We start from the raw sequence: 23704 nt of genomic DNA, 5'->3' as shown, positions 1-23704 counted from the left end.
GACCCTGTTCTTGTTGTGTTTCCTTCCCATTTTAGATATGGGCTTGTGTGTTGCAGCATGCCTTACTCTGGCATGCCTTGGAGAGTTCTCCTTCTTTTAAATGCTTTTGTTGCAAAGGTTGCTAGTGCTTGGAATTTTTCTGGTGATTCCAATACTTTTGGAAAATCATCTGTGTGGTACACCTCTGTTATAAGCTGGAGTGGTTGCCTCAGATCCGTGTAGTTTATGCATTCCAGCATTATATGTTGTACTGTTTCTTGCAACCCGCATTTGCAGTTGGGGGAATCTGTTAGCCTCAGAGCATGCAGTCTTGCATTTAGGCTTCCATGACCCGATAAGAGGAAGGTAGTGTATAAACCTGGTTGCAGCCAGGGTTTATTTATTTTACTTATTTCCTGTGCCAGGGGAAAGAACTGGTATGTTGTTCTCCCTTTGGTGTCTTCTCTCCATTCTCTTTGCCATTGTGTGAGAAACATTTCTCTTAGTCTTCTTTGTTCTTCTTTGTCTGTTTCATTTGGATCTGTTGTATATTCTTCAAAGGAATGTGCTATTCTTTGTCTCCTGTAGTATTTTAAGTATGCTTGTATTATTTCGAATGTTATTGGAAGTTTTCCACAGATTATCTGGAGTGCTGATGTGGAGATGGTTCTACATGCTCTAGAGGAGGCCAGTAGGAATATTCTTTGTGCCTGTATTAGGTATTTTTTTACTAGGCTGTGTCTGATTCTGGGTGCCCAGGCACCTGCTCCATAGCATATTATGGGTAGGAATAAACATTTGTAGTACATTGCCAATGTGGATGATTTTATGTTCCATTTTTTTCTTGCTATTCTTAGTAGTTTCCCTGTTAATTGTTGGGTTTTATTCCTTAGGTATTTTGCATGCTCCACAAAGTTTAATTTTTCATCTAGTACTACTCCTAGATATTTGTATTTGGATTCCATGCCTATGCTCTGTTCATTGATTTTGATTAATGGGGGTCTGTTTCTGTTAAGCTTTCCCTTGAATAGGACTTGTTTTGTTTTTTCTGCTGACAGTTCCAGTTTGTTTGTTATACACCATGAAATTAGATCATTCAGTACCTCTTTTGCACTGGTTTCCAGCTGTCGCCGTGAGTTGCCATGTAGGAGCAGAACAAGATCGTCTGCGTATGCTATTTTTGTTATTTGGGGGGAGTCTTTTGCGAGCCACTCATCAAGGACCATGTTCCAACAGACAGGGCCAAGAACAGATCCCTGTGGGCAGCCGCGGGTCACGGGTCTTGTTACGGAGCATGCTCCACTTGAGACCACAAGGTGCCTGTTTGAGAAGTAGTCTGTAATTAGACGATAGATCAGAATTGAGACCTCTGCCTCTCGAAACCTCGCCAGCACACTTTGCCACCATAAGGTGTCAAAGGCACCTTTGAAGTCTACAAAGAGACCTAGGACATAATTGAATTCCGAGGAAGTGATAGTGTTTAGAACCTGCTTAATAGCTCCCACGGCAGACTTGCCGGGGGTGAAACCAAACTGGCATTGTGTGGATAGATTTTTCTTAGCATAGTATTGTAGGAATCTGCCTACTATTAGTTTTTCTAGTACTTTACCTATGACAGGAAGCAGGGCAATGGGCGGTAGGAGGAAGCTAAGTTTAGGGGTTTGTCTGGGTGTTTAATTAGGACTTTAAGGTTTGCTGTTTTCCAGGGGGCAGGAAAGGTGCCCTCATGCAGACATTTATTAAATAGGGTTTCCAGTACTGTGCTATTCTTTTTCCACAGTCTTTTCATGATAGTCACCTCTATTAAATCCAATCCTGGGCATTTTCCATCACTAAAGGAGAGTATTGCCTCATTTATCTCCCCGTGTGTGAAGTCATCCTCTTTATCTGTTGCTCTGTATGCCAGGTGTTGTATTCGGATGGTTGTTTGTGTGGGGCTTTCAGGGTTTGCAGTGTCCTGCTTTATTATTCCATCCAGAATTTTATTTACTGACTGTTCCCATGTCAGTGTCTCATTGTTTGGGGAGCTTATGATCGAGGAGAACACTTCTCCCGGGTGTATTTTTTCAAACACTAGCCTGTAGACCAGGCCCCATGGGTCTTTCCCCAGTGTGACCTCAACCAGCCTCTTCCATGCTTTATGTTTTTCTTTGTATATTTCATTGCAATATCCTCGTCTGGTCTCTTTGTATATTTCTTGGAGTCTTTCTATTTGGTCCTGTGGTCTGTGTGTTCTCCTTGCTTTCTTTAAGTCTTTTCTGGATTTTTTCACTGTCTTCCTTAGAGTAGATAAGTCATTGGTCCACCAGGGCACCTGGTTTTCTCTTCTCCGTTTTTTCTTTAATGTGACGTCACATATTTCTGTGAGGAGTGACATTACTCTTTCCACTAGTTGTTCTGCAGGCAGTTGTTTCATTGTTTCTAGGAGGTTAGTTGTGAATTTATCTGTTACTTGTTTGTCAAATCTTTCCCAGTTTATATTTTTTGTTTTATATCTGGGAGCAACCTGGGGGATTCTGTTACCATGGGGGTTCTGTGTTGTTGTGTAGGTAAATGTTATTACTGCGTGGTCACTTGTTGACCAGTATGGGTGGACTGTCCAGTTAGTTATTGCATTTGCTAGTGAGCTGCTGGTGAGGGTGACATCTATGTATGATTCTCCTGATGCTGAGGAGAATGTTGGTGGGTGTCCTGGAGTATTGTGCACTATCAAGTTTTTTGAAATGATGAGTTCCTCCAATAGCTCCCCTTTTGCATCTTGATTGGGGCTATTCCATAATGGTGAGGATGCATTGGCGTCCGCCATTATTATTATTTGTTTTCCTGGGAGGGTATTTAGGACTGCCTCTATGAAGTTTATATATGGGGCTATGTCTTGGTTTCTACCTGAGCATCTCATGTAGATTGAGGTTGCATATATTTGCCCACATGGGCCCTCTAGGCAGGCAGTTACTGCATATTTTGTGCATAAGCTGTTTATTTTGGTCACTGTTATTGTTGGATTTAATACTGCCAGTGCAGCCCACACCCTTGTTACTGCCCCTCTCCCCACTCCGTCAGTTGAGGGTTCTGCTTGTATAATCCTTGTGTTGTGTGGCAATCCTTTTACCTTGTCCCTATAGTTATAGGGTTCCTGTAGGCCTAATATATCAAATTTCTTTTCTAGTGCAGTTTTTGCGAGATCTGAGGTCACTGAAGCCGAGCGTTGGCAATTCAGTTGGCAGAAGGTTAATTTGTCACTACTTGTGTTATTATTGATCTGATTGAATGTAACTGGTCTTTTGTTTGGTAATCTCTTGGGCCCTTACAAACTCCGGGCATGTATGATCTCTATAAGAATGATTGCTATCTCGCTTCCGTATTTTGCAGTTTGGGCATGTAGCCGGTCCATCCGGCTTAGTGCAGGAGGCCTGTTGGTGCCCCACCTCGCCACAGTGGCCACATGTGTGTTCACTCTGCCTGCAGTACTTTGCTGAGTGCCCATAGGCTAGGCACTTGAAGCATCTGGTTGCTACAAAAAAGTCTTTCAGGTAGTGCACGACCACCCTATGTATATGCGCCCCTCGTGGTTGAGTAGGTGCTTACGTGCGCGTGGTGAGACCTCAAGTACCAGGTGCTTGTTGGTTTTTTGTCTGGCGTTTAATCTGAAACGCACTTTTACTTCATTTGTATATTCCTCTAGTGAAATTTTGGAGCCCTCGAAGTTTTTTTCGTATAAGTCTTCCAGAAATTCCTTGTCTGGGAGGTCCTTGTCGACATCATATACTATTACTGTTGGTCTTAATTTACGTGGGGAGTCAATTTTAAAATTGTATTCTTGGAATTTAGTGCATTGTTTTAGTTTGTTTAGGTCATTGAGTGTGGCTGTCTCTATGACCACTCCTCAGTCCCTTAGTTTCCTTATCGATTTTATTCTTATGTTTTTGAATTCTGTCTTGAAATTTCTTGTGATTGTGTTGCTGACTTCTTCACTCGTTTTGATTTTACTCTGGTCATTTGGTTTTACCAGGCAAATCGATATGCTGGAAGTCAGAACTGCATTCCTCAAACCATTCTGGTACAAGTGCCCGATGGCTCGGCACATTGTCATCTTGGAAGATACCATCGCCATTCGGGAATAGGTGTAACATAGCGGGGTGTACACAGTCAGCAAGCAGTTGATGATAGTGGAGAGCAGTGATACATTGTTCCACATGCACCAGGGGTCTGAGTTCCTGCCAGTGAAAGATGCCTCACACCTCACACCATACAACTGCCTCCACTGACCTTCAGTTTTGATACCATGCATGATGGATCAAGAGCTTCATGTTGTTGATGCCAAATCCATACACGACCATCCACAGTGTGGAGTAAATAATGTGACTCATCCGACCAGCACGCCTTCCAGTCTTCTAATGTCCAACTTGCATGCTCTTTGCACCAGACGAGTCTTTTATGCTGATGAGCCGTGGCTAGGAGAGGATGCCGTAGGGGTCGTCGGCTGGTATAGCCCATACGTGCAAGCGTGTGATGCATGATCATGCCAGATATTGTTCTGGGTTGGCCCGTGTTGTATTGGGTGGTCAACTCTTCAACAGTGTTGCACCTGTACAAGTCGTCAGACCCTGTGCTCACCTCTAACATCAACCTTTCGCTGACCTTTGCAGTTTTGCTGTTGGGTCGTTGTTTGACCATTTTGACGCCAGTCCAGGTACACTTTAACTATGGCGGCTCTCGAACACCCCATCAGTTCAGCCGTTTGGGAAATCGAGGCACCAGCTTGTCGAGCACCCACAATCTGTCCTTTATCAAAATCCGATAAATCCCTCCTTTTACTCATCACGCTCAGAATTTTACTACCTACTGAACCACTGACACCTTATCTATGCTACGTAGGTCAACTAACTGCACACTCTCGCACCTCACATGGTCAATGAGTTGCATTCAGTTTTCATAGGGGGTGGTCATAATTCAGTATATATAATATTAAGCATTTATTTTTAGTCTGTATAATGCGTCTTACTCTTTTATTTTTGTATATTTTTTGATGGGTTAACCTCTCTAAAAGGTTATTTAAAATGTTCCTTCTCTTATACTTTTTATGGTTGTGGTTGCAGCACACTAGCCACAACTGTCACTTTTTGTACCTGTAAAACAAACAAATCAACTGAATTGGACATTTCTTTAGAACTTCCCCAGTGCAAGTTAATGAACCCCTGTTATCTCTTAGAAGGCAAACCCTCCTATGTGTATGCTGCAAGGATACATAGGCTCCTACTCATCCAAGTTGGAACTATATCTTTGATCCCCAGTAGTTTCCTTTCTATGATTCCAAAACCTGAAGAGTGTCATCCTGTAGGAGTTTTCTGAAAGAATAACTGTGTAACCGGAAATTGGATTTCAGTAACATCCATCAGGATACGTGCTATTTCTTGTATTCTTTCTATTTTGTAAACTTATCTGACCATGTTGGAATACTAAAGTATAAACAAAAAAAAATTATTTATTTATACTTACCTGCCTGATCTGGAGGACCCTTACTCTTCACTGTGATGACTTCTTTACACAGTGGTTAAGAATAGTTGCCAGCCCATGGTTTCCAACTACATGCTGCTCTTACCTCAGAAAATCACATAAATATACAATATAATGGATGGTGTGAAATCTGAAAACCATGCAACTGCAGCAGCCAATTTTTCCTTCTCTCACAGACCCCTGGAATGTATCATACTAACAGCTGTATGCAATCCAGCTAGTTTTGGTAAAAAATCTCCAGTCTTTACTGCACAGTTGGTAAAGACTGCAGATTTTTGTTGTCCTTCTTGTTGCTAATTGCTAATCTTGTTGCTCTTCTCTGTACTCATTCCAACAGCTCTACATCCTTCTTAAAATGAGGCCTCCAGACCTGTATACAGTACTCAAGGTATGGCCTGACCATTGCCGTATAGAAGGGGATAATCACCTCCTTATCCCTGCTAGAAAAATTCCTGTATATCATTGACAAACACCATGAGCTACTTTTGTAGACTGTTTGCACAACATTAGCATTAGCATTAGAAGAGGCATTTGATGCAAAAAAGCAAGCTTATGCAGCATCAGCCAAAAAAAAAAAAAACCCACTTCCACTTCACCCCTCTGTTCGTTCAAAATACCTGTCCAGCTGAGCCTTAAACTTATTTAGGCTATCAACCTCCACCACAAGGGATGGAAGTCTGTTCCACCAACCAACCACCCGCTGGCTAAAGGCAAATTTCCTCACGTCTATCCTACATCTGTCTTTCCTCAATTTGAATTTATGCCCTCTCAGGTGATTTTTCTGAGCTAGAGGAAGAATCCCATCAGCATTGAGCATGCTTAACCATTCAAGGCTTTATACACCTCTATCAGATCACCTCGCTGGTGCCTAGTCTCCAGACACTGTAATTTGCAAAACTTAAGCCTTTCTTCGTAAGAGCACCCCTTTGTTCCATTCACTAATCTTGTTGCCCTTCTCTGTACACGTTCCAGCAGCTCTACATCCTTCTTGAAATGAGGCCTCCAGACCTGTATACAGTACTCTAGATGTGGCCTGACCATTGCCTTATACAATGGAATAATCACCTCCTTATCCCCGCTGGAAAAATTCCTGTATATCATTGACAATACTCCATGAGCTACTCTTGCAGCCCGTCTGCACTGCTCAGAGAACTTCATATCTGCCTGCACAACCACCCCCAAGTCCCTTTCATTCTCTACCACTGTCAGTGTAGTACCACAGAGTTGATACGTTGCTCTGGGGTTGCTGTTTCCCATGTGTAGTACTTTACATTTGTCAATGTTAAACTTCATTTGCCACCTCTCAGCCCATCTGCTCAACCTTTCCAGATCCTGTTGCAGCAGCATAGTGTCAGTAGTGTCCTTGACAACCCTGCCAACCTTTGTATCATCTGAAAACTTGGACATTAAGCTTGATATACCATCATCAATATCATTTATAAATACAGAAAACAATAATGGACCCAACACTGAGCCCTCAGGGACTCCACTAATAACATTAGTCCACGATGAGCAGTGTCCATTGATTACCACTCTCTGTCTTCTCCCCCTCAACCACCCCTTTATCCATAGCAGCAATTTGCCTCCAATGTCACACTGCTCCAATTTGTGTAGCAGTCTTCCATGTGCAACAGTATCAAAAGCCTTTCTAAGATCCAAGTATATAATATCAAAGTTATTCCCTGCATCCAGTGCTTTTGTGACTGCATCATAATATCCAATCAAGTTGGTCAGGCAAGACTTCCCCTTAACAAAACCATGCTGTGTCTGAGCTATAACTGAAGTCTTGTCTAAATGATCCTGCAGTGCTTCTTTAACCAGTGCCTCCACTAATTTTCCTGGAACAGAAGTTAAGCTCACAGGTCTATAATTACTTGTGTCAGCCTTTGATCCTCCTTTGTGAATTGGGGTCACATTTGCACATTTCCAGTCTATGGGTACCTCCCCTGAGTCCAAGGAAGCTCTCATAATTATGGCTAAGGGTTTGCTTACTTCCTTTGCTGCCTCCTTTAATATAACCGGATAGATCCCATCCACCCCGGGTGCCTTTCTTGTGTTTATCTTCAACAGTTTCTCCTCCACTTTACTCCCAGTTATTTCAAGATTCTGTAGCTTACTGCTAGAGTTGAATACACCTCTGGCATTCCCCTTGCTGAATAACTCCTCATGTGTGAATGTCGATGCAAAATATTCATTTAGTTTGTTAGCTACTTGAGCAGGATTATCAACAGTTGACCCATCAATATCAAGTGGACCAATCTGATTTATCCCCTTCCTTCTAGAGTTTACATAAGTAAAGAACTCTTTGCTGTTTTTCTTTGCATCCCTTGCCAAGGATTTCTCGTAATCTGCCTTTGCCTGCCTAACCTCCTTTGTAACTTGGTTGCATATCAACTTGTATCTATCATAGGCTTCTGTGTCATGTGTTAATTTGTAAGTATCCCATGCATTTTTCTTCTCTGCCATATGCCTCATTAGTTCATCTGACATCCATTTTGGCCTAAACCTTGAACAATATTTCTTAGTTGGTATGTAAAGCCTAGTAGCTTCCAAGATAAGTTCTTTGAATGCTTCCCATTTTGAATTTGCTGTTGGTAACATCATCAGTTGGTCCCACTGTATAGAATTTAAATACTGTCTCAGTCCATCGTAGTCGCCTTTACGGAAGCAATAACCCTTCCCTTTACCCCTAATGGTAGTTACCTCTTTGAGTAAATCCCACTTCAGCACACTGTGATCACTGCCACCTAGTGGTTCGTTTATCTGCAGATTCTTAATGCATGAAGAATCACTGCTGATAATCAAATCAAGAGTATTACTCCCTCTAGTTGCCTCCCGAACATGCTGATGTAGAAAACAATCATCCAATAAATCCACAAAAGCCCTGCTAGTGTGTGAGTAACCAGCCCCCAAATTCTAGTCAATATCTGGGAAATTAAAATCTCCCATTATAAGACTCTCTGATTTACTGGCCCACTCTATTTCCCTGTGCAGTTCCTTATTATACTCATCAGAGTCATTAGGCCTATAGCACACTCCTACTCTCAATTTTGATTTCCCAATGCTTATGTCACACCAAACTGACTCAACACTGCACTGTCCGGCGATGTCGACTGGCTTCACTTCCTTGGTTTTTATGTGTTTCTTAACTAATAGCATAACCCCTCCCCCCTTCCTATCCTGTCTATCCTTTCTGTAGACGTTGTACTCCCCAAATTGCAATTCTGCATCCCTTATATCTGTGTGACACCACGTCTCTGATATCCCAACAATATCTGCCTTTGATGTTTTGAGCAATACCTCAAATTCATCAAATTTATTTACTAAACTCCTAGCATTGGTGTACATGCAAGTATACCTGCACCTGTTTCTATTCTTAGCTACCCTAACACAACCCATGTGTTTACTTGTACCGCAATGGCTCCCAGCAGTCTCTGAAATACCATGCATCTTGTTTTTCAGGCTTCTGCTCATTCTAATAGAAGCAGTGCAAGAATCTCTTTCACCTCTGCCAGTGGCTACTGTCAATCTATTGGTCTTTGTCTCCCCCCAAACTAGCAGTTTTACGACCCACCTAACACTGCCTCGATAGCATCAGCAAATATTCTTGCACCCTTTCTATTTAAGTGTATCCCATCCCTGTAGAAGCAATCTCTCCTGTTAACAAGTACAGTCCAGGCTGAAAAAAATTCTACCCCTTGAGCCTTGCACAGTCTTTCCAGGGCCGAATTGATCGACAAGGCTCTCATCATATACTCCCTCCTATCGTGTCCGGGCAGAATTGCAGACACTTTCAAATTCAACCCTAATTCTCGGCTTTTGTTCAACAGTGACCTGTACTTGTTAAGTAAATCTGCCGGTCTCCTACTCTTAATATTATTAGTGCCAACGTGTACAACTATATCACCTTTTGTGCCCTTAAAAGATGATATTCGCTCTACAACGTCATCAACCTTTGCCCCTAGCAGACGTACCCTGGTCCTGTTCCACCTATCTTTTTTACAAAGCATGTTCCCCGTTTCCCTGACAATAGAGTCACCAACAACTACTAGTTCCTTCGGGACCAGCGCATTCTGCCTTGAGGGTTGTCTCTGTGTCACGCGATGCCCAAGTGCAAGCTCTGGCGTTGATGTGGGCAGCTGAGAGCTTGATGGGCCCTCAATTTAGTTTCTTCGAGGGCATCCACCCTGTCCTTCAAGCTCTCATATAGGCCCACAAGAACGCCGAGTTGTTGCCTGATATCGATACACTCCTTGCATCGCGCACACACAAAGACATCCCCCTTGGCAGTATCATGTCCCGTACCCGATTGTCTGCAAACATCAAGCAAACAGTGCATTTTATAAGGCTGTGAGTCAGAGGACAACTGCCCCCCTCAATTCTGCTCTTAGCCACAGCACTTCCATTAGCTTGAGCCTTTTGCTTTGCTGCTCTGGTCTGAGTCATGATTCTATTAATTTGTTAATTAATTGTAATTAATTATGTTATGTTATTAATTATGTTAAATATAATTAATTATATTACGTTTGTAATCTAAGTTGTTATATGTATTTATTTAAACGTACAATTTAACTGCTAACGAAGTTCAACTAACGCTATCTAGTACGGTATATAACTATCGTATCACAAGGGCGGGAAAATGACGAACGGTAGCGGAGTTGAAACAAGTGGAAACCTTTACCGATACTTTTATGCAATTACAAGGCCGAGTAAAGAATAAATACACCAAATTAATCAGAAAATCACAAAAAAGTTTTCTCCCGGTGGTTACACAGTATTGGGGATTTGAATCCGAAAAACATATCTGCTGTTTTTAAATTTTTTCACTGTATTAATTTATATAAATGTATATAAAATCCCGAATGGGTCTCAGTAAATAGTACAAAAGAAAAAGGCAATAGCCAGAACTGATGCATGGCTACGCAATTTATTTATGGCTGTCAGATTTACACAAATTGCAATTACTGATACACCAAAAGCCATGTCTATGTCTTGCATATAACATTTTGCAAATGACCTCCACGGGATCGATGCATTTCTGCAAGTGCTCCCGGAAGCTCCTCATGATGTTCTGAAGCATTTCCCGGGAAATGGCCTCAATCTCTTCTCGGATTCAAATTCCCAATACTGTGTATCCACAGGGAGAAAACTTTGTCTTTGAGATATCCCCAAAGAAAAAAGTCTTGGGCTGTCAGGTCTGGAGACCTAGCCAGCCATGAGACATCCCCAAATCATGAGATCAGTCAATGTGCTTAGCCATCGTGCTACAGGCTGTGTGGGCTGTAGCCCCATCATGCTGGAATCATGTTGTGTGGAGAATACCTCTTCTATGCACTTCTGGAATGAAAAAGTTCTCAATCATGTTCCCACACCGCTCGCCTTTGACAGTCGCTGTGTGTTCTTTGACGTTTTCAAAAAAATACAGCCCCATATTTATGCATGTTGAAACTCCGATAGCACACCACACAACAACCTTTGGACTATTGTGATATTTTTCATGAAGGTGCGGGTTGCTATCTGCCCAGTAATGGAAGTTTTGCTTATTCACAAACCCATTAAGATGAAAGTTTGCTTTATCAGACAACCAGAGAAGTGAAAATTAACTCATCTTGCTCCAGAATATCTCAAGGAGATATTTTGTGCAGAAGTCTCACCTACTCACTTTATGTGCCGGCTGTAGCTCTTGAACAACTTGCAATTTGTACGGTTCGAACTTTAAATAAATTTCACAATCCGATGCGGAGAACTGCGACACAAGTGCAGTGTCCTTGCATGGCGATGAACCTATCACCTGGGACTTTGCTGCAGTGCCTCATGGACTCGTTGGACATTGTCATGCATGCGCACTGTCTTTTGGGTCTCTTCATGCTTCTTATCGGTGACTGAACCCAATTGTCACCACTGTTTCACCCACCTTGATATCATCCTTCTGTCAGGAACATGGAAATGCCAATCATTTCCATGGGCCAACTCGCCCTGCACGGATATAACACTATTCTCACGCACGTAGGCCTCCACAGCGCCCAAATACGCACCTGCCAATGACTCATGTTGAACTAAATGGCATACTTTTGTGTTCTGGTTAGGCAAGACAGGCTGCGCCACCACACTTTCCTATCTGCAGGGTTGCCGTTTGTTATTGTACTATGTACCGAGACCGTGTGTGTGTGTGTGTGTGTGTGTGTGTGTACGTACGCGTACAGTCAGTCCTCGTATAGCATGATATTGTGTTCCTAGAAACCCTCGTGCAATGCAAAATCATTCAATATAAACAACAGGTCCTATGGGAAAAATGGGGTTACACGCTGACCACCAAAGATTGAGCATACATTTGAAACCAAAACATTACCAAACAATAAATAATCGTAATAAAATACTTACATATTTTATTTCAACTATTACATAATAAAATATTTCTAATGCTTTTGTTTCTATCATAAACAAAGTTGTTCTTTGTTTGATCTTCTATCCAAACAGACGTTCCATCTCTTCCAATTCTTTGTGTCTTGATCTAATTGATTTTGTTGCACATTGAGTTGTTCTATGAAAGTTTTTATTTTTTCTGCATTCTTTCTAATTCTTGGTGTTGCCTCGTTTAGGCCTGTAGCACGAGAAATATCACATAGTCTTTCATTTTGCTCAAAGCGTTTCACAATTTCATATTTTTTCTCTATCAACAGAGGCTGACTGGCCATAAGCCTTACTGGGAAACCCTGGTGAGCCAGAGATGAGAAGACTATGGAGGCCAGTGTGATTTTGGCCATAAACCATGAAGCTACTACAAATTTTCCTGGATAAGAATTTTTGACCCAGTCCACCTATCTATCGATATTGCTTTTCTTTTTCTCTCTGAATCTGTAGTGTCTTCACTGGGACGCTTCCTTTTCACACCTTTTAATTATTTTACTCATTTTTGGGGAATAAAGCACAATTACAAAATGTGGAGGCACGTTTGATTCACATAAACAAAGCTGAGCGCACGTGTAGCAAATGAATAAACATCACTGTAAAGTTCACATTTTACTAAAGCACAATTCTGGGGGTTACTACCATAAAACAATAAAAACAATTTCCAGTTGCATTTCTGCTAGTGGAATCTGTTATAAACGGGTAGTAAACCCTAATTGCATTTGCGATAATACCGATAGCTGGAATTATGTGGGTTTTTACGTTATTGTGTTGAAATGTGTTTTCCCCTTCACTGATATAAAAAACAAAAACAAATACATTTTCAGAATCTTCTCTTCATTCCTATCGTGTTGCGTTCAGTTGGGGTGATTCCATGTTCAACTGCTATTTCTTGTAAACACAAAGGCGAATCGTGCATAAGCGAATTCGGTTCATGTTATACACGATATCGTTCCCCTATATATAAATCGTGTATGATCGAATTCGTATAGTGTAAACATGTGTTATACGAGGACTGACTGTATCGCTTTTTACTATTATAAGATTTGTGACGAGGTAACCTTTTTTTTTTTTCAAAGGTTACCAGAATTTATTTATATATCTATTTTTAAACCTGTATAATTATCTCCTGGTGCATAATAGCATTAGATACTAATGCGCCAATAAAATCATAATCAATCAACTGTCCTTGCTGTCATTAACAACCCTACCAACCTTTGTATCATCCGCAGACTTGGACATTAAGCCTGATATACCTTCATCAGTATCATTGATAAATACAAAAAAACAACAATGGGCCCAAAACAGACCCCTGGGAGATGCCACTAATAACATTAGTCCATAAAGAGCAGTGTCCAGTAATTAACACTCTGTCTTCTCCCACTCAAACATCCTTTTATCCATTGTAGCAACTTTCCCTTAATGGCATACTGCTCAAACTTGAGCAGTAGTCTTCCATATGCAACAGTATTAGAAGCTTTCTTAAAATCCAAGCATACAATATCAAAAATATTTTTTGCCTCCAGTTCCTTTGTGACCACGTCATAGTATCCAATCAAATTGGTCAGACAAGACTTTCCCTTAACAAACCCATGCTGGTCTGAAATGTAACTGCACTCTTGTCTAGATGGTCCTGCAGTGCTTCTTTAACTAGTGACTCCATTATTTTCCCTGGAACAGAAGTTAAACTAATAGGTCTGTAATTACTCGTGTCACCTTTTTTATCCCCTTTTGTGAATTGGGGATACATTTCCACAGCTCCAGTCCATGGGACCTCCCTTTAGTCCATGGATGCCCTCATAATCATATCTGATCCCATCCAACCCAGGGGTGCCTTCTTTATGTTAAACTTCAGCATTTTATCCTCCACCTTGCTCTCAGTTATTACAAAATCATTTAACTTCCTGTTTGATAAGCTTCTGGCCTCCACTTCCTTACAGAACTCATTTGTGAATGTAGATGCAAAATATTCATTCAGCTTGTCAGCTACCTCACCAGAATCCTCAACGATCGAAACATCGATAACAAGCGGACCAATCTGATTCATCCCCTTCCTTCTAGAGCTTACATAAGTAACGATGGTCTTTACTGTTTTTCTTTGCATCCTTTGCCAAAGATTTCTCATTGTCTTTGTTTGCTTAACGTCCTTTGTGACTTGATTACAGAATATCTTATATCTGTTATAGGCGTATGTGTCTTCTGATTATTTATATGCATCCCAAGCATTTTTTTTTCTCTGCCACAAGACGAAAAGTTCCTAATCATTGGAAATGTGCAGATGTCTTCCACATAGATGGGGGATGTTTCAAAGTGATCTGGACAGCTATAGGCCTCTAAGCCCAACTCCTGTGATAGAAAAGTTATGGAAAAGTCATTACCTAGTTTTGTTAAGGGAAGATCTTGTCTGAACAATCTGATAAATTATTGAGGTAGTCAGAAGGGAACTAGGAGCTGCAAGGAAATAACCTTGACATAATTTATTTAGAAAAGTTATAAGGTTAGTGTGGCATTGGGGATAAGATGCTGCAATAGATAAAGGTAGCATTAACTGGTAGAAGACAGTGGATTTAAGTGGGCATGTTCTGAATGAAGTCTTCTGTGCTAGGACAGTTGTTTCTAATTTTCATTAATGACATTGGTGATGGTATTCAAACTTTTGTGTCAAAATTTTCTGATGATATCGAAGTGAACAAGGTTATTAACAACAGAGGTGATCTGATTGAGGTGTAGAAGGCCTTGAATGGGTTGAGCACGCTGAATTCTGATGGGATCCTTCCACTTGTTCAGATTACGAACCTAAGGGGGCATAAATTAAAATTAAGAAAAGACAGATGTAGAATAGATGTGCGGAAATTTGCCTTTAGCCAGCAGGTGTTAATTGCTGGAACAAACTTCCATCTGTCATTGTGGAAGTTGACAGGTTAAATAAATTTAAGGAGGAACTGGACAGGCATTTGGAGGGAATGGTGTGTTTTTTTTTTTTTGTTTTTTTTTGGCTGATGCTGCATAAGCTCATACACTTGCTTTCTTGCATCACATGTCACTACTACTACAATGATAAAAAAAGGTATGGCTGCTACAAGAATCATGTAACTGGTGTAAAAATTGTCATTTAAGTTTTAATGCTAGTAAATGCAGTATTCTGCATTAGGGTTAAAGTAATATCAAGTGTATATTGTGCCACATGGCAAAAAACTGCATTTTTTTTACATGATGTTTGTATTGTTTTATAATGTTCAGAAAATTAATTAGTTTCTCTGTGATGAAATTTATATACAATAAAGTTTTTCTGGTGATTTCGTCATTTCATTATTCCCTTCATGAGTAAGTTCCCAGAACACACAAGCCTGCCATAGCAGCAACTTTCCCGAATGGCAGTAGGCGCTATGGAGTTGGTTTTTTCCTAGAGTTTAAGTTTTGTAAAATGAGTACTTTGCACATAACTTTTTGTAATTTGTTCTATTTTTTTTTACTTGATTGTTCAACATTAGAATCAAATTACTGCCAAATATCAAATTGGAATTTAAAAAAATTTAAAAAAATTGTGAAAAATGAAACCCCCTCCACCATGTAATAATATCCTCTACAGCTGTTTATATATTATGTGATTCAGTTTCAACTTACAGGTCAGAATTTCAGAGAATCTGTTCAATTTCATCTTTCATATGTCCAAATTAATTACTGTTGCTGAGAGGTAAGAGTTTTTCTTCATTTTTTTTTTTTTTTTTTTTTTTTGATTTGGTAGTTGTTGGCGCATCGGCTTCTGTGGCCATATTGCACCTCCCAAGGTTTTTGCAGTACTTCGATCCAAGCCCGAGGCGGGAATCGAACCCGCGACCTTTGGGTTGCCGGGTAGGTACTTTACCCACTCGGCTAGCCCGGTCGGCCAGTTTTTCTTCATCTTTTCAAAACTATTTTGTTACAACCATCAGATATAAACTGAACACAGCAATAAGATATGTCCACAGCTATTTGAAAATTTCTGTACTTCGTACATACACATTACATAAAACAACCTTGAAATGTGTATGTGTGTGTGTGTGTGTGTGTATATATATATATATATATGTCCAAATTAGATAAGTTATAGTGTAATGTAAGTACCTCCATAGTTTGAAAATCGATGTAACCACTGGCCAACTGTACCTCCAGTATACATGAAAAATATAAAATATTAGGTTAATTAACATAATAAGCCTTACATGGGAACCCATTTTGCAAGAGACTTTGTTGAGGGCTAAACCCCTACAAAATGACCAACCCATGTTAGACTGAGCCATCGGTTTCTGTTATCATCTGCCTGTATGCCAAATCCAAATATCCATAATAAAGGATAATTCATCTAATTTAAATTAGGTTATAGTAAAGTCTATAAATCAGTATAAATCTAGCCGTACAAAAAGGGTATGTCTAACCATAATTTGTAAGAATACAGGCTGGATGATATTTAGCCCGACCGGTCGCTGCAACATTATAAGCACAACTGAGAAATTATTAATATTTGCTGAACAATTTGCAGAAAAATGGCTAAATTAGCTAACTAAAGGCGAATGGAAAGCAGTGTAGTTAAAGCAGTAGTACCTCAGTGTAGTTAAAGCAATAGTAGAGGTACTATTGCTTTAACTACACTGCTTTCCGTTCACCTTTAGTTAGCTAATTTAGCCATTTTTCTGCAAATTGTTCAGCAAATATTAATAATTTCTCAGTTGTGCTTATAATGTTGCAGCGATCGGTCGGGCTAAATATCATCCAGCCTGTATTCTTACAAATTATGGTTAGACATACCCTTTTTGTACGGCTAGATTTATACTGATTTATAGACTTTACTATAACCTAATTTAAATTAGATGAATTATCCTTTATTATGGATATTTGGATTTGGCATACAGGCAGATGATAACAGAAACCGATGGCTCAGTCTAACATGGGTTGGTCATTTTGTAGGGGTTTAGCCCTCGACAAAGTCTCTTTCAAAATGGGTTCCCATGTAAGGCTTATTATGTTAATTAACCTAATATTTTATATTTTTCATGTATTTTTTTCATGTATACTGGAGGTACGGTTGGCCAGTGGTTACATCGATTTTCAAACTATGGAGGTACTTACATTACACTATAACTTATCTAATTTGGACATACCTAACGTCCGATGTAATGTTCTATCGTTTGATGGCATTAATCGGTTAGTTCTATATGTAACACTTAATAATTTTATATATTTTTACAATTTAACTCTGTAATATATGGATTCTATATATATATATATATATATATGCACATGTATGTGTACTCCACTGAGCCCACACATGATAGATGTATATAACTGCAAATGGATTATAGGGACATTCATTTGTTTTTGAAGTCATTAATATATGTTGTAACTTCCCTTTCTATAATAGATCTTAATGTTTTGTTGAATTAACTTTACTTATAAAAACATGCCTTTTCAGATTCAAGCTGTGTGTCATGCAGTGTGAAAGAAAATCCTCTTACGACTAGTGATGACTTTGTTAATCGCTTATCTTATTTTCTTCAGGATGTACCCAGCCGAAATTGTCCTAAAGGGTAAATTATGAACATCATTTAGTGTTTCGTAGCATTGGCCTCATATCTCATAATTAGAATCAGTTATCAAATGTTTATATACACTGGAATTCATCTTTCAATGTAGGCTGGGCCTTTTTCACTTTACTGTGAATTTTTTTTTTACAACTTAAATTTTTAAATCAGTTTCATGACCATATTAGTTTCTTCGAATCAATATGGTTCGTATTATTATTATGAAATTTAAATGAGAAGTTCAAACTGTTTTCAGTAATATACTTCTTAGTAAACTGACAAATTAACACCCCCACACCCCAATATTGGAGAAGGCAAAATTAAAACACAAAGGAACTATGATTTTTTTTTCTTTTTTAATTGAGTTAGCATTAGCAGAGGTATACGAAGCAAGAAAGCAAGCTTATGCAGCATCAGCCACAAAAAAAAAAAAAAAAAAAAAAAACCCTCCCATTTCACTCATCTGTTAACTCCAAATGCCTGTCCAGCTCAGCCTTAAATTTATTTAAGCAATCAACTACCCTCTGGCTAAAGGCAAATTTTCACACAACTGTTCTACAACTGTCTTTCCTCAGTTTGAATCTGTGCCCCCCTGCAGGTTCTTAATCTGAGCAAGAGGAAGAATCCCATCAGAATTGAGCTTGCTCAACCCATTCAAGGCCTTATACATCTCAATCAGATCACTTCACAGGTGCCTACTCTCCGGGTGTTTCAATTTGCAGAACTTAAGCCTTTCTCGGTAAGAGCACCCCTTTGTTCCCTTCACCAATCTTGTTGCCCTTCTTTGTACTCTTTCTAGCAACTCTACATCCTTCCTAAAATGAGGCCTCCAGACCTGTACACAGTACTCTGGGTGTGGCCTGACCGTTGCCTTGTATAACTGGATAATCACCTCCCTGTCCCTGCTAGCAAAATTCCTATATATCATTGACAACACACCATGAGCTACTCTTGTAGCCCATCTGCACTGCTCAGAGAACTTCATATCTGCCTGCACAACCACCCCCAGGTCCCTTTCACTTTCCACTTCCCTGAGTGTAGTACCACACGGTTGGTATGTTTCTCTTTGGTTATTGCTACCCATAACCAGTACAGGTAGTTCTTGACATTACGAGTTAATTCATTCCTAGCGTGCACTCGTAAAGCGGGAATTTATTTCCCATAGACATAAGGTTAAAAATAAGGGTTATGTTCTCAACAATGAAATTAGTTAGCTAATTAGTTTGTTTAAACAATTATTGATTTACCGAAAGAAATGAAAACGTAGCCTGTAAAATCAAACGAAATAGAGAAATTATGTATGACTTACAAATGTTAAAGAATGTTTATTCTACATCTTCGACTAAATGCACACTTGTTGATCACTCATTATTGGCTCGGCACTCGTTCGTTAGCCGACCGGGCTAGCCGAGTGGGTAAAGTACCTGCCCGGCAACCCAAAGGTTGCGGGTTCGATTCCCGCCTCGGGCTTGGATCAAAGTAGTGCAAAAACCTTGGGAGGTGCAATATGGCCACAGAAGCCGATGCGCCAACAACTACTAAATCAAAAAAAAAAAAATCGGCACTCGTTGGTTTGCTGCACAAGGAGTCTTCTTCAGAAATGTTTCAAGAGGCATTTGTTTCCAAGATAATCTTCTTTTAATTATAAATTTCACGATAAGCATTTTTTAACAGCACACACAAATTGCAACTAACACGATTCGTGTGGAGTAACAAGTTTACGAAGCTTAAAAAAAAAAAAAGGAATGAAGAGAAGATTCTAAAAATCTCTTTATGTTTTTTATACGATTGAAGATTTCAATAAAGGGAAACATTTCACCATAATAATGTAAAAAAACCACACAATTCCAGCTATTGGTATTTTCGCAAATGCAAGAAGATCAAGTTTACTATCCATTTATAATTGCTTGCAGTAACAGAAAAGCCCAATAAACTAAAGTGCAAATTGTTTTTATTGTTTTATGGTCATGACCTCTAGAAATGTGCTTCAGAAAAATATCACAAAGGCGTTTAAAATTGATTCTTATAACGGAACATATGATAACAATGAAAGTGAAGTGCATTTTAATGATTTGAATTGGAAACTAATGCAATTTACAAACCACACTCACGACCTTTTATGTGGCCTTAAGGTCACGCTCGTGACTTTAAAAATGAGATTTTAGAGAGCTTAGTTATACAGTGAAAACTTCGAATTACCAAAAAGCAATCTGTTATTGGGTTCACATTATGATATTTTCACGATACGATGGTGTTTCTGGAACTGATTAATATCATAAAGCGGCGTACACTTTATTGTATAGCTACGCATGTGGTTTGGAATGCAGTATTTATGAATGTTTAACATTTCGTTTTTTGCAATTAATGTTCATATTTTCGATTTTATTGATATCTGGAAAAAAAAACTCGTAAACCTGGAAACTGGTAAAGGGAAACCTTGTAAAGCGAGAACTGCCTGTACTTTGCATTTATCAATGTTAAACTTCAGTTGGCACTTCTCAGCCCAACTTATCTAGATCCAGTTGTAGTGGCGTACTGTCTTTACTGTCATTAACAACCCTGCCAACCTTTGTATCATCTGCAAACTTGGACATTAAACCTGATATACCTTCATCAATATCATTGATAAATATATAAAACAACAATGGGCCAAACGCTGAACCCTGGGGAACTCAGCTAATAACATATGTCCAAGAAGAGCCGTATCCATTGATTACCACTCTCTGTCATCTCCCACTCAACCATCCTTTTATCCTTTGTAGCAACTTACTATTAATACCATACCTCTCCAATTTTTACAGCAGTCTTCCATGTGCAACATCAAAAGCTTTCCTGAAATTCAAGTATATGATATCAAAATAATTTTTAGCATTCAGTTCCTTTGTGACCACATCATGGTATCCAGTCAAATTGGCCAGACAAGACTTCCCTTTAACAAACCCATGCTGTGTCTTAACTATTACTGCAGTCTTGTCTAGATGATCCTGGAATGCTTCTTTAACCACTGATTCCATTATTTTCCCTGGAAAACAAGTTAAACTAACAGGTCTGTAGTTACTTTAGTCCTTTTGAACCCCCTTTTTGAATTGGTGATACATTTGCACACCTCCAGTCCATGGGGACCTTCCCTGAGTGCAAGGAAGCTCTCATAATTATGGCTAAGGGTTTGCTTACTTCCTTTGCTGACTCCTTTAATATAACTGGATAGATCCTGTCCACCCCAGGTGCCTTCCTTATGTTTAACTTCAATTTCTCCTCCACTTTGCTCTCAGTTATTCTAAAATCACTTAGCTCCCTGTTGGAGTTTAATAAATTTCTGGCACTCCCCTCATTGAATAACTCTTCATGTGTGAATGTAGATGCAAAATACTCACTCAGTTTATCAGCTACCTGAGCATGATCATCAATAGTCAACCCATCTATGTTAAGTGGTCCAATCTAATTCATCCTTTTCCTTCTAGAGTTGACATAAGTAAAGAACTCTTTGCTGTTTTTCTTTGCATCCTTTGCCAAAGATTTCTCGTAATCTGCCTTCACCTGTCTAACCTCCTTTGTGACTTGATTACAGACTAGTTTATATCTGCATAGGCTTCTGTGTATATCTTAGTTGCAATGAAAAGCCTCCAAAATTAAGTCCCTGAAGGCTTCCCATTTAGAATTCAATGTTGGTAACATCACAGTTGATCCCACTGTACAGAATTTAAAAATTGTCTGAGACCTCTGGAGTCACCTTTACAAAAGCAAAAGCCTTTCCCTTTGGGCTTGATGGTAGTTACATCTTTAAGTAATTCCTACATCAGTACATTGGGATCACTGTCACCCAGTAGTTCCTTTATCTGCAAATTCTTAATGCATGAATGATCACTGCTGATAACCAGATCAAGAGTATTACCCTCTCTGGTTGCCTCTCAAACATGCTGCTGCAGAAAACAATCATCCAATAAATTCACAAGTTTCAGTCAATATCTGGAAAGTTAAAATCCCCCATTATAAGACATTCTGATTTACTGGCCCACTCTATTTCTCTGCACAATTGCTCATTATACTCATCAGATTTATTAGGCCTATAAAACACTCCTATTCTCATTTTTCCTTTCCCAGTGCTTATTTCACACCAAACAGACTCAACACTGCATTGTCCACCAACATCAACTGGATTCACTTCCTTAGATTTTATGTTTCTTAACTAACAGCATAACCCCTTCCCCCTTCCTGTCTATCCTTTCTGTACACATTGTACTCCCCAAATTCCAATTCTGATTGTGAGGCCACAATCTTGAGAGAAAGGCTGTTGGTTCTTGTTGCACAACAATGCCCCCACTCTTCCCCTTGTTTTGAAAATATTTCTGACAAAATATGGTATTGTACAGATTAACCATCAACCCAGTCTAGGACCAGTAGATTTCTTACTCTTTCCCAAGAAAAAATGTAACCTTCAAACTGAATATCACCTCTTTGGAAACCTCCACTAACTCTTTTCAGAAACTTAGAACAGTGTAATAAGTGCATCAATCAGGTTGAATAAAAATAAGACCATTTTTGAGCTCCTTCACTTTGTGTTTTTTTATTGCAAGAGTCTGAAAACATATTGCCAAGCTCATATATTGTCGATGAAGCACTGGATTTTATGTGTGTTGCATTTGCTGATTGGAGGAATGACTGGGCATTATGGGAGATGCTCAGAAACAAAAAAATTCTCAATTTGCCATGTCATCGATTTTTGCATTTTTTTCCCCCATCTACCAATTTACTAAATACATAAATTATGAATTATTACTGTTTTCTTATTGTATTGATTATGGTAGAAACATTAAATTTGTGTGATGTTAAAAAATGATGAAATAATTAAAGTACAAATAATGTAGGTATTCTCACAATTCCTTTCATTTCCACGATCAGCAATATCATTTCTGGGGTAGTCAAATCCTTCAGCCTCAACATTCTACAAGGGTACAACCTCCCTTAAAACCATTTTTTGAAAATCAAATCAAGATGAATGCAACCCAAATTATAAATTAGTCTACTTTGGAGAATCTTAAAGGAAATTCCAAAAAAGGAGTTCCAAGAACACAAAAAAGATATCCAACATGGAAGAGTGGACAAAACTGCACCATCCTTGTATACTTTGGAGCCAAATGTGATTGCATGGTACCTGTCAAATGTTGTCAACTGAATTTAGCATTAGTAGAGGCATATGATGCAAGAAAGCAAGCTTATGCAGCAATAAAATAAAAAAAAATAAATAAATAAATAAAAAAATGTTCCAATTTCACCCCTCCATTCGTTCCAAATACCTGTCCAGTTCAGCCTTAAATTTATTTAGGCTATCAGTTTTCACAACAAAAGATGGAAGTCTGTTCCACCAATCAACTACCCGCTGGCTAAAGGCAAACTTCTGCACATCTATCCTACAACTTTCTTTCCTCAATTTGAATTTATGCCCTCTCAGATGATTATTCTGAGTAAAAGGAAGGATCCCATCAGCATTGAACATGCTCAAACCATTCAAGGCTTTATACACCTCAGTTAGATCACCTCGCACATGACTAGTCTCCAAACACAGTAATTTGCAAAATTTAAGCCTTTCTTCATTAGAGCAACCCTTTGTTCCATTCACTAATCTTGTTGCCCTTCTCTGTACTCATTCCAACAGCTCTACATCCTTCTTAAAATAAGGCCTCCAGAGCTGTATACAGTACAAAAGGTGTGGTCTGATCTTATACAAGGAGATAATCCTGACCTTATAAAAGGTGTGGCCTTATACAAGGAGATAATGACCTCCTTATCCCTGCTAGAAAAATTTCTGTATATCATTGACCAGAGACCATGAGCTACTCTTGCAGACCATCTGCACTGCTCAGAAAACTTCATATCTGCCTTCACAATTACCCCCAGGTCCTTTTCATTCTCTACCACTGTCAGTGTAGTACTACAGAGCTGATATGTTACTCTGGGGTTACTGCTTCCCATATGTAGTACTTTACATTTGTCAATGTTAAACTTCATTTGCCACCTCTCAGCCCATCTGCTCAACTTTTCTAGATCCTGTTGCAGCAGCGTACTGTCATTAGTGTCATTAACAATCCTGCCATTTTTCATATCGTCTGTAAACTTGGACATTAAGCCTGATATACCATTATCAATGTCATTTATAAATACAGAAAACAACAATGGACCCTACACTGAACCCTGAGGGACTCCACTAATAACATTAGTCCACAAAGAGCAGTGTCCATTGATTACCG

The 23704-nt window shown here is 39.3% G+C and overlaps 1 protein-coding gene across 3 annotated transcripts in view; it reads left to right on the top strand.

Annotated features, from left to right (window-relative positions):
- The window catches only part of LOC150084420 (NPC intracellular cholesterol transporter 1-like), a 466919-nt gene that overhangs the window by 321075 nt on the left and 122140 nt on the right, over positions 1-23704 (top strand). For all 3 annotated transcript variants that reach the window (XM_090376058.1, XM_090376057.1, XM_090376056.1), the window contains one exon: positions 17351-17465. In XM_090376058.1, the coding sequence (XP_090232184.1) occupies positions 17351-17465 (115 nt within the window). The remainder of the gene's footprint in view (positions 1-17350; positions 17466-23704) is intronic.

This window comes from Mastigoproctus giganteus, chromosome 6 (genome assembly GCF_048544385.1).
Source record: "Mastigoproctus giganteus isolate SK-2022 chromosome 6, ASM4854438v1, whole genome shotgun sequence".
NCBI lineage: Eukaryota > Metazoa > Arthropoda > Arachnida > Uropygi > Thelyphonidae > Mastigoproctus > Mastigoproctus giganteus.
This window is presented reverse-complemented; position numbering and strand designations above follow the sequence as displayed.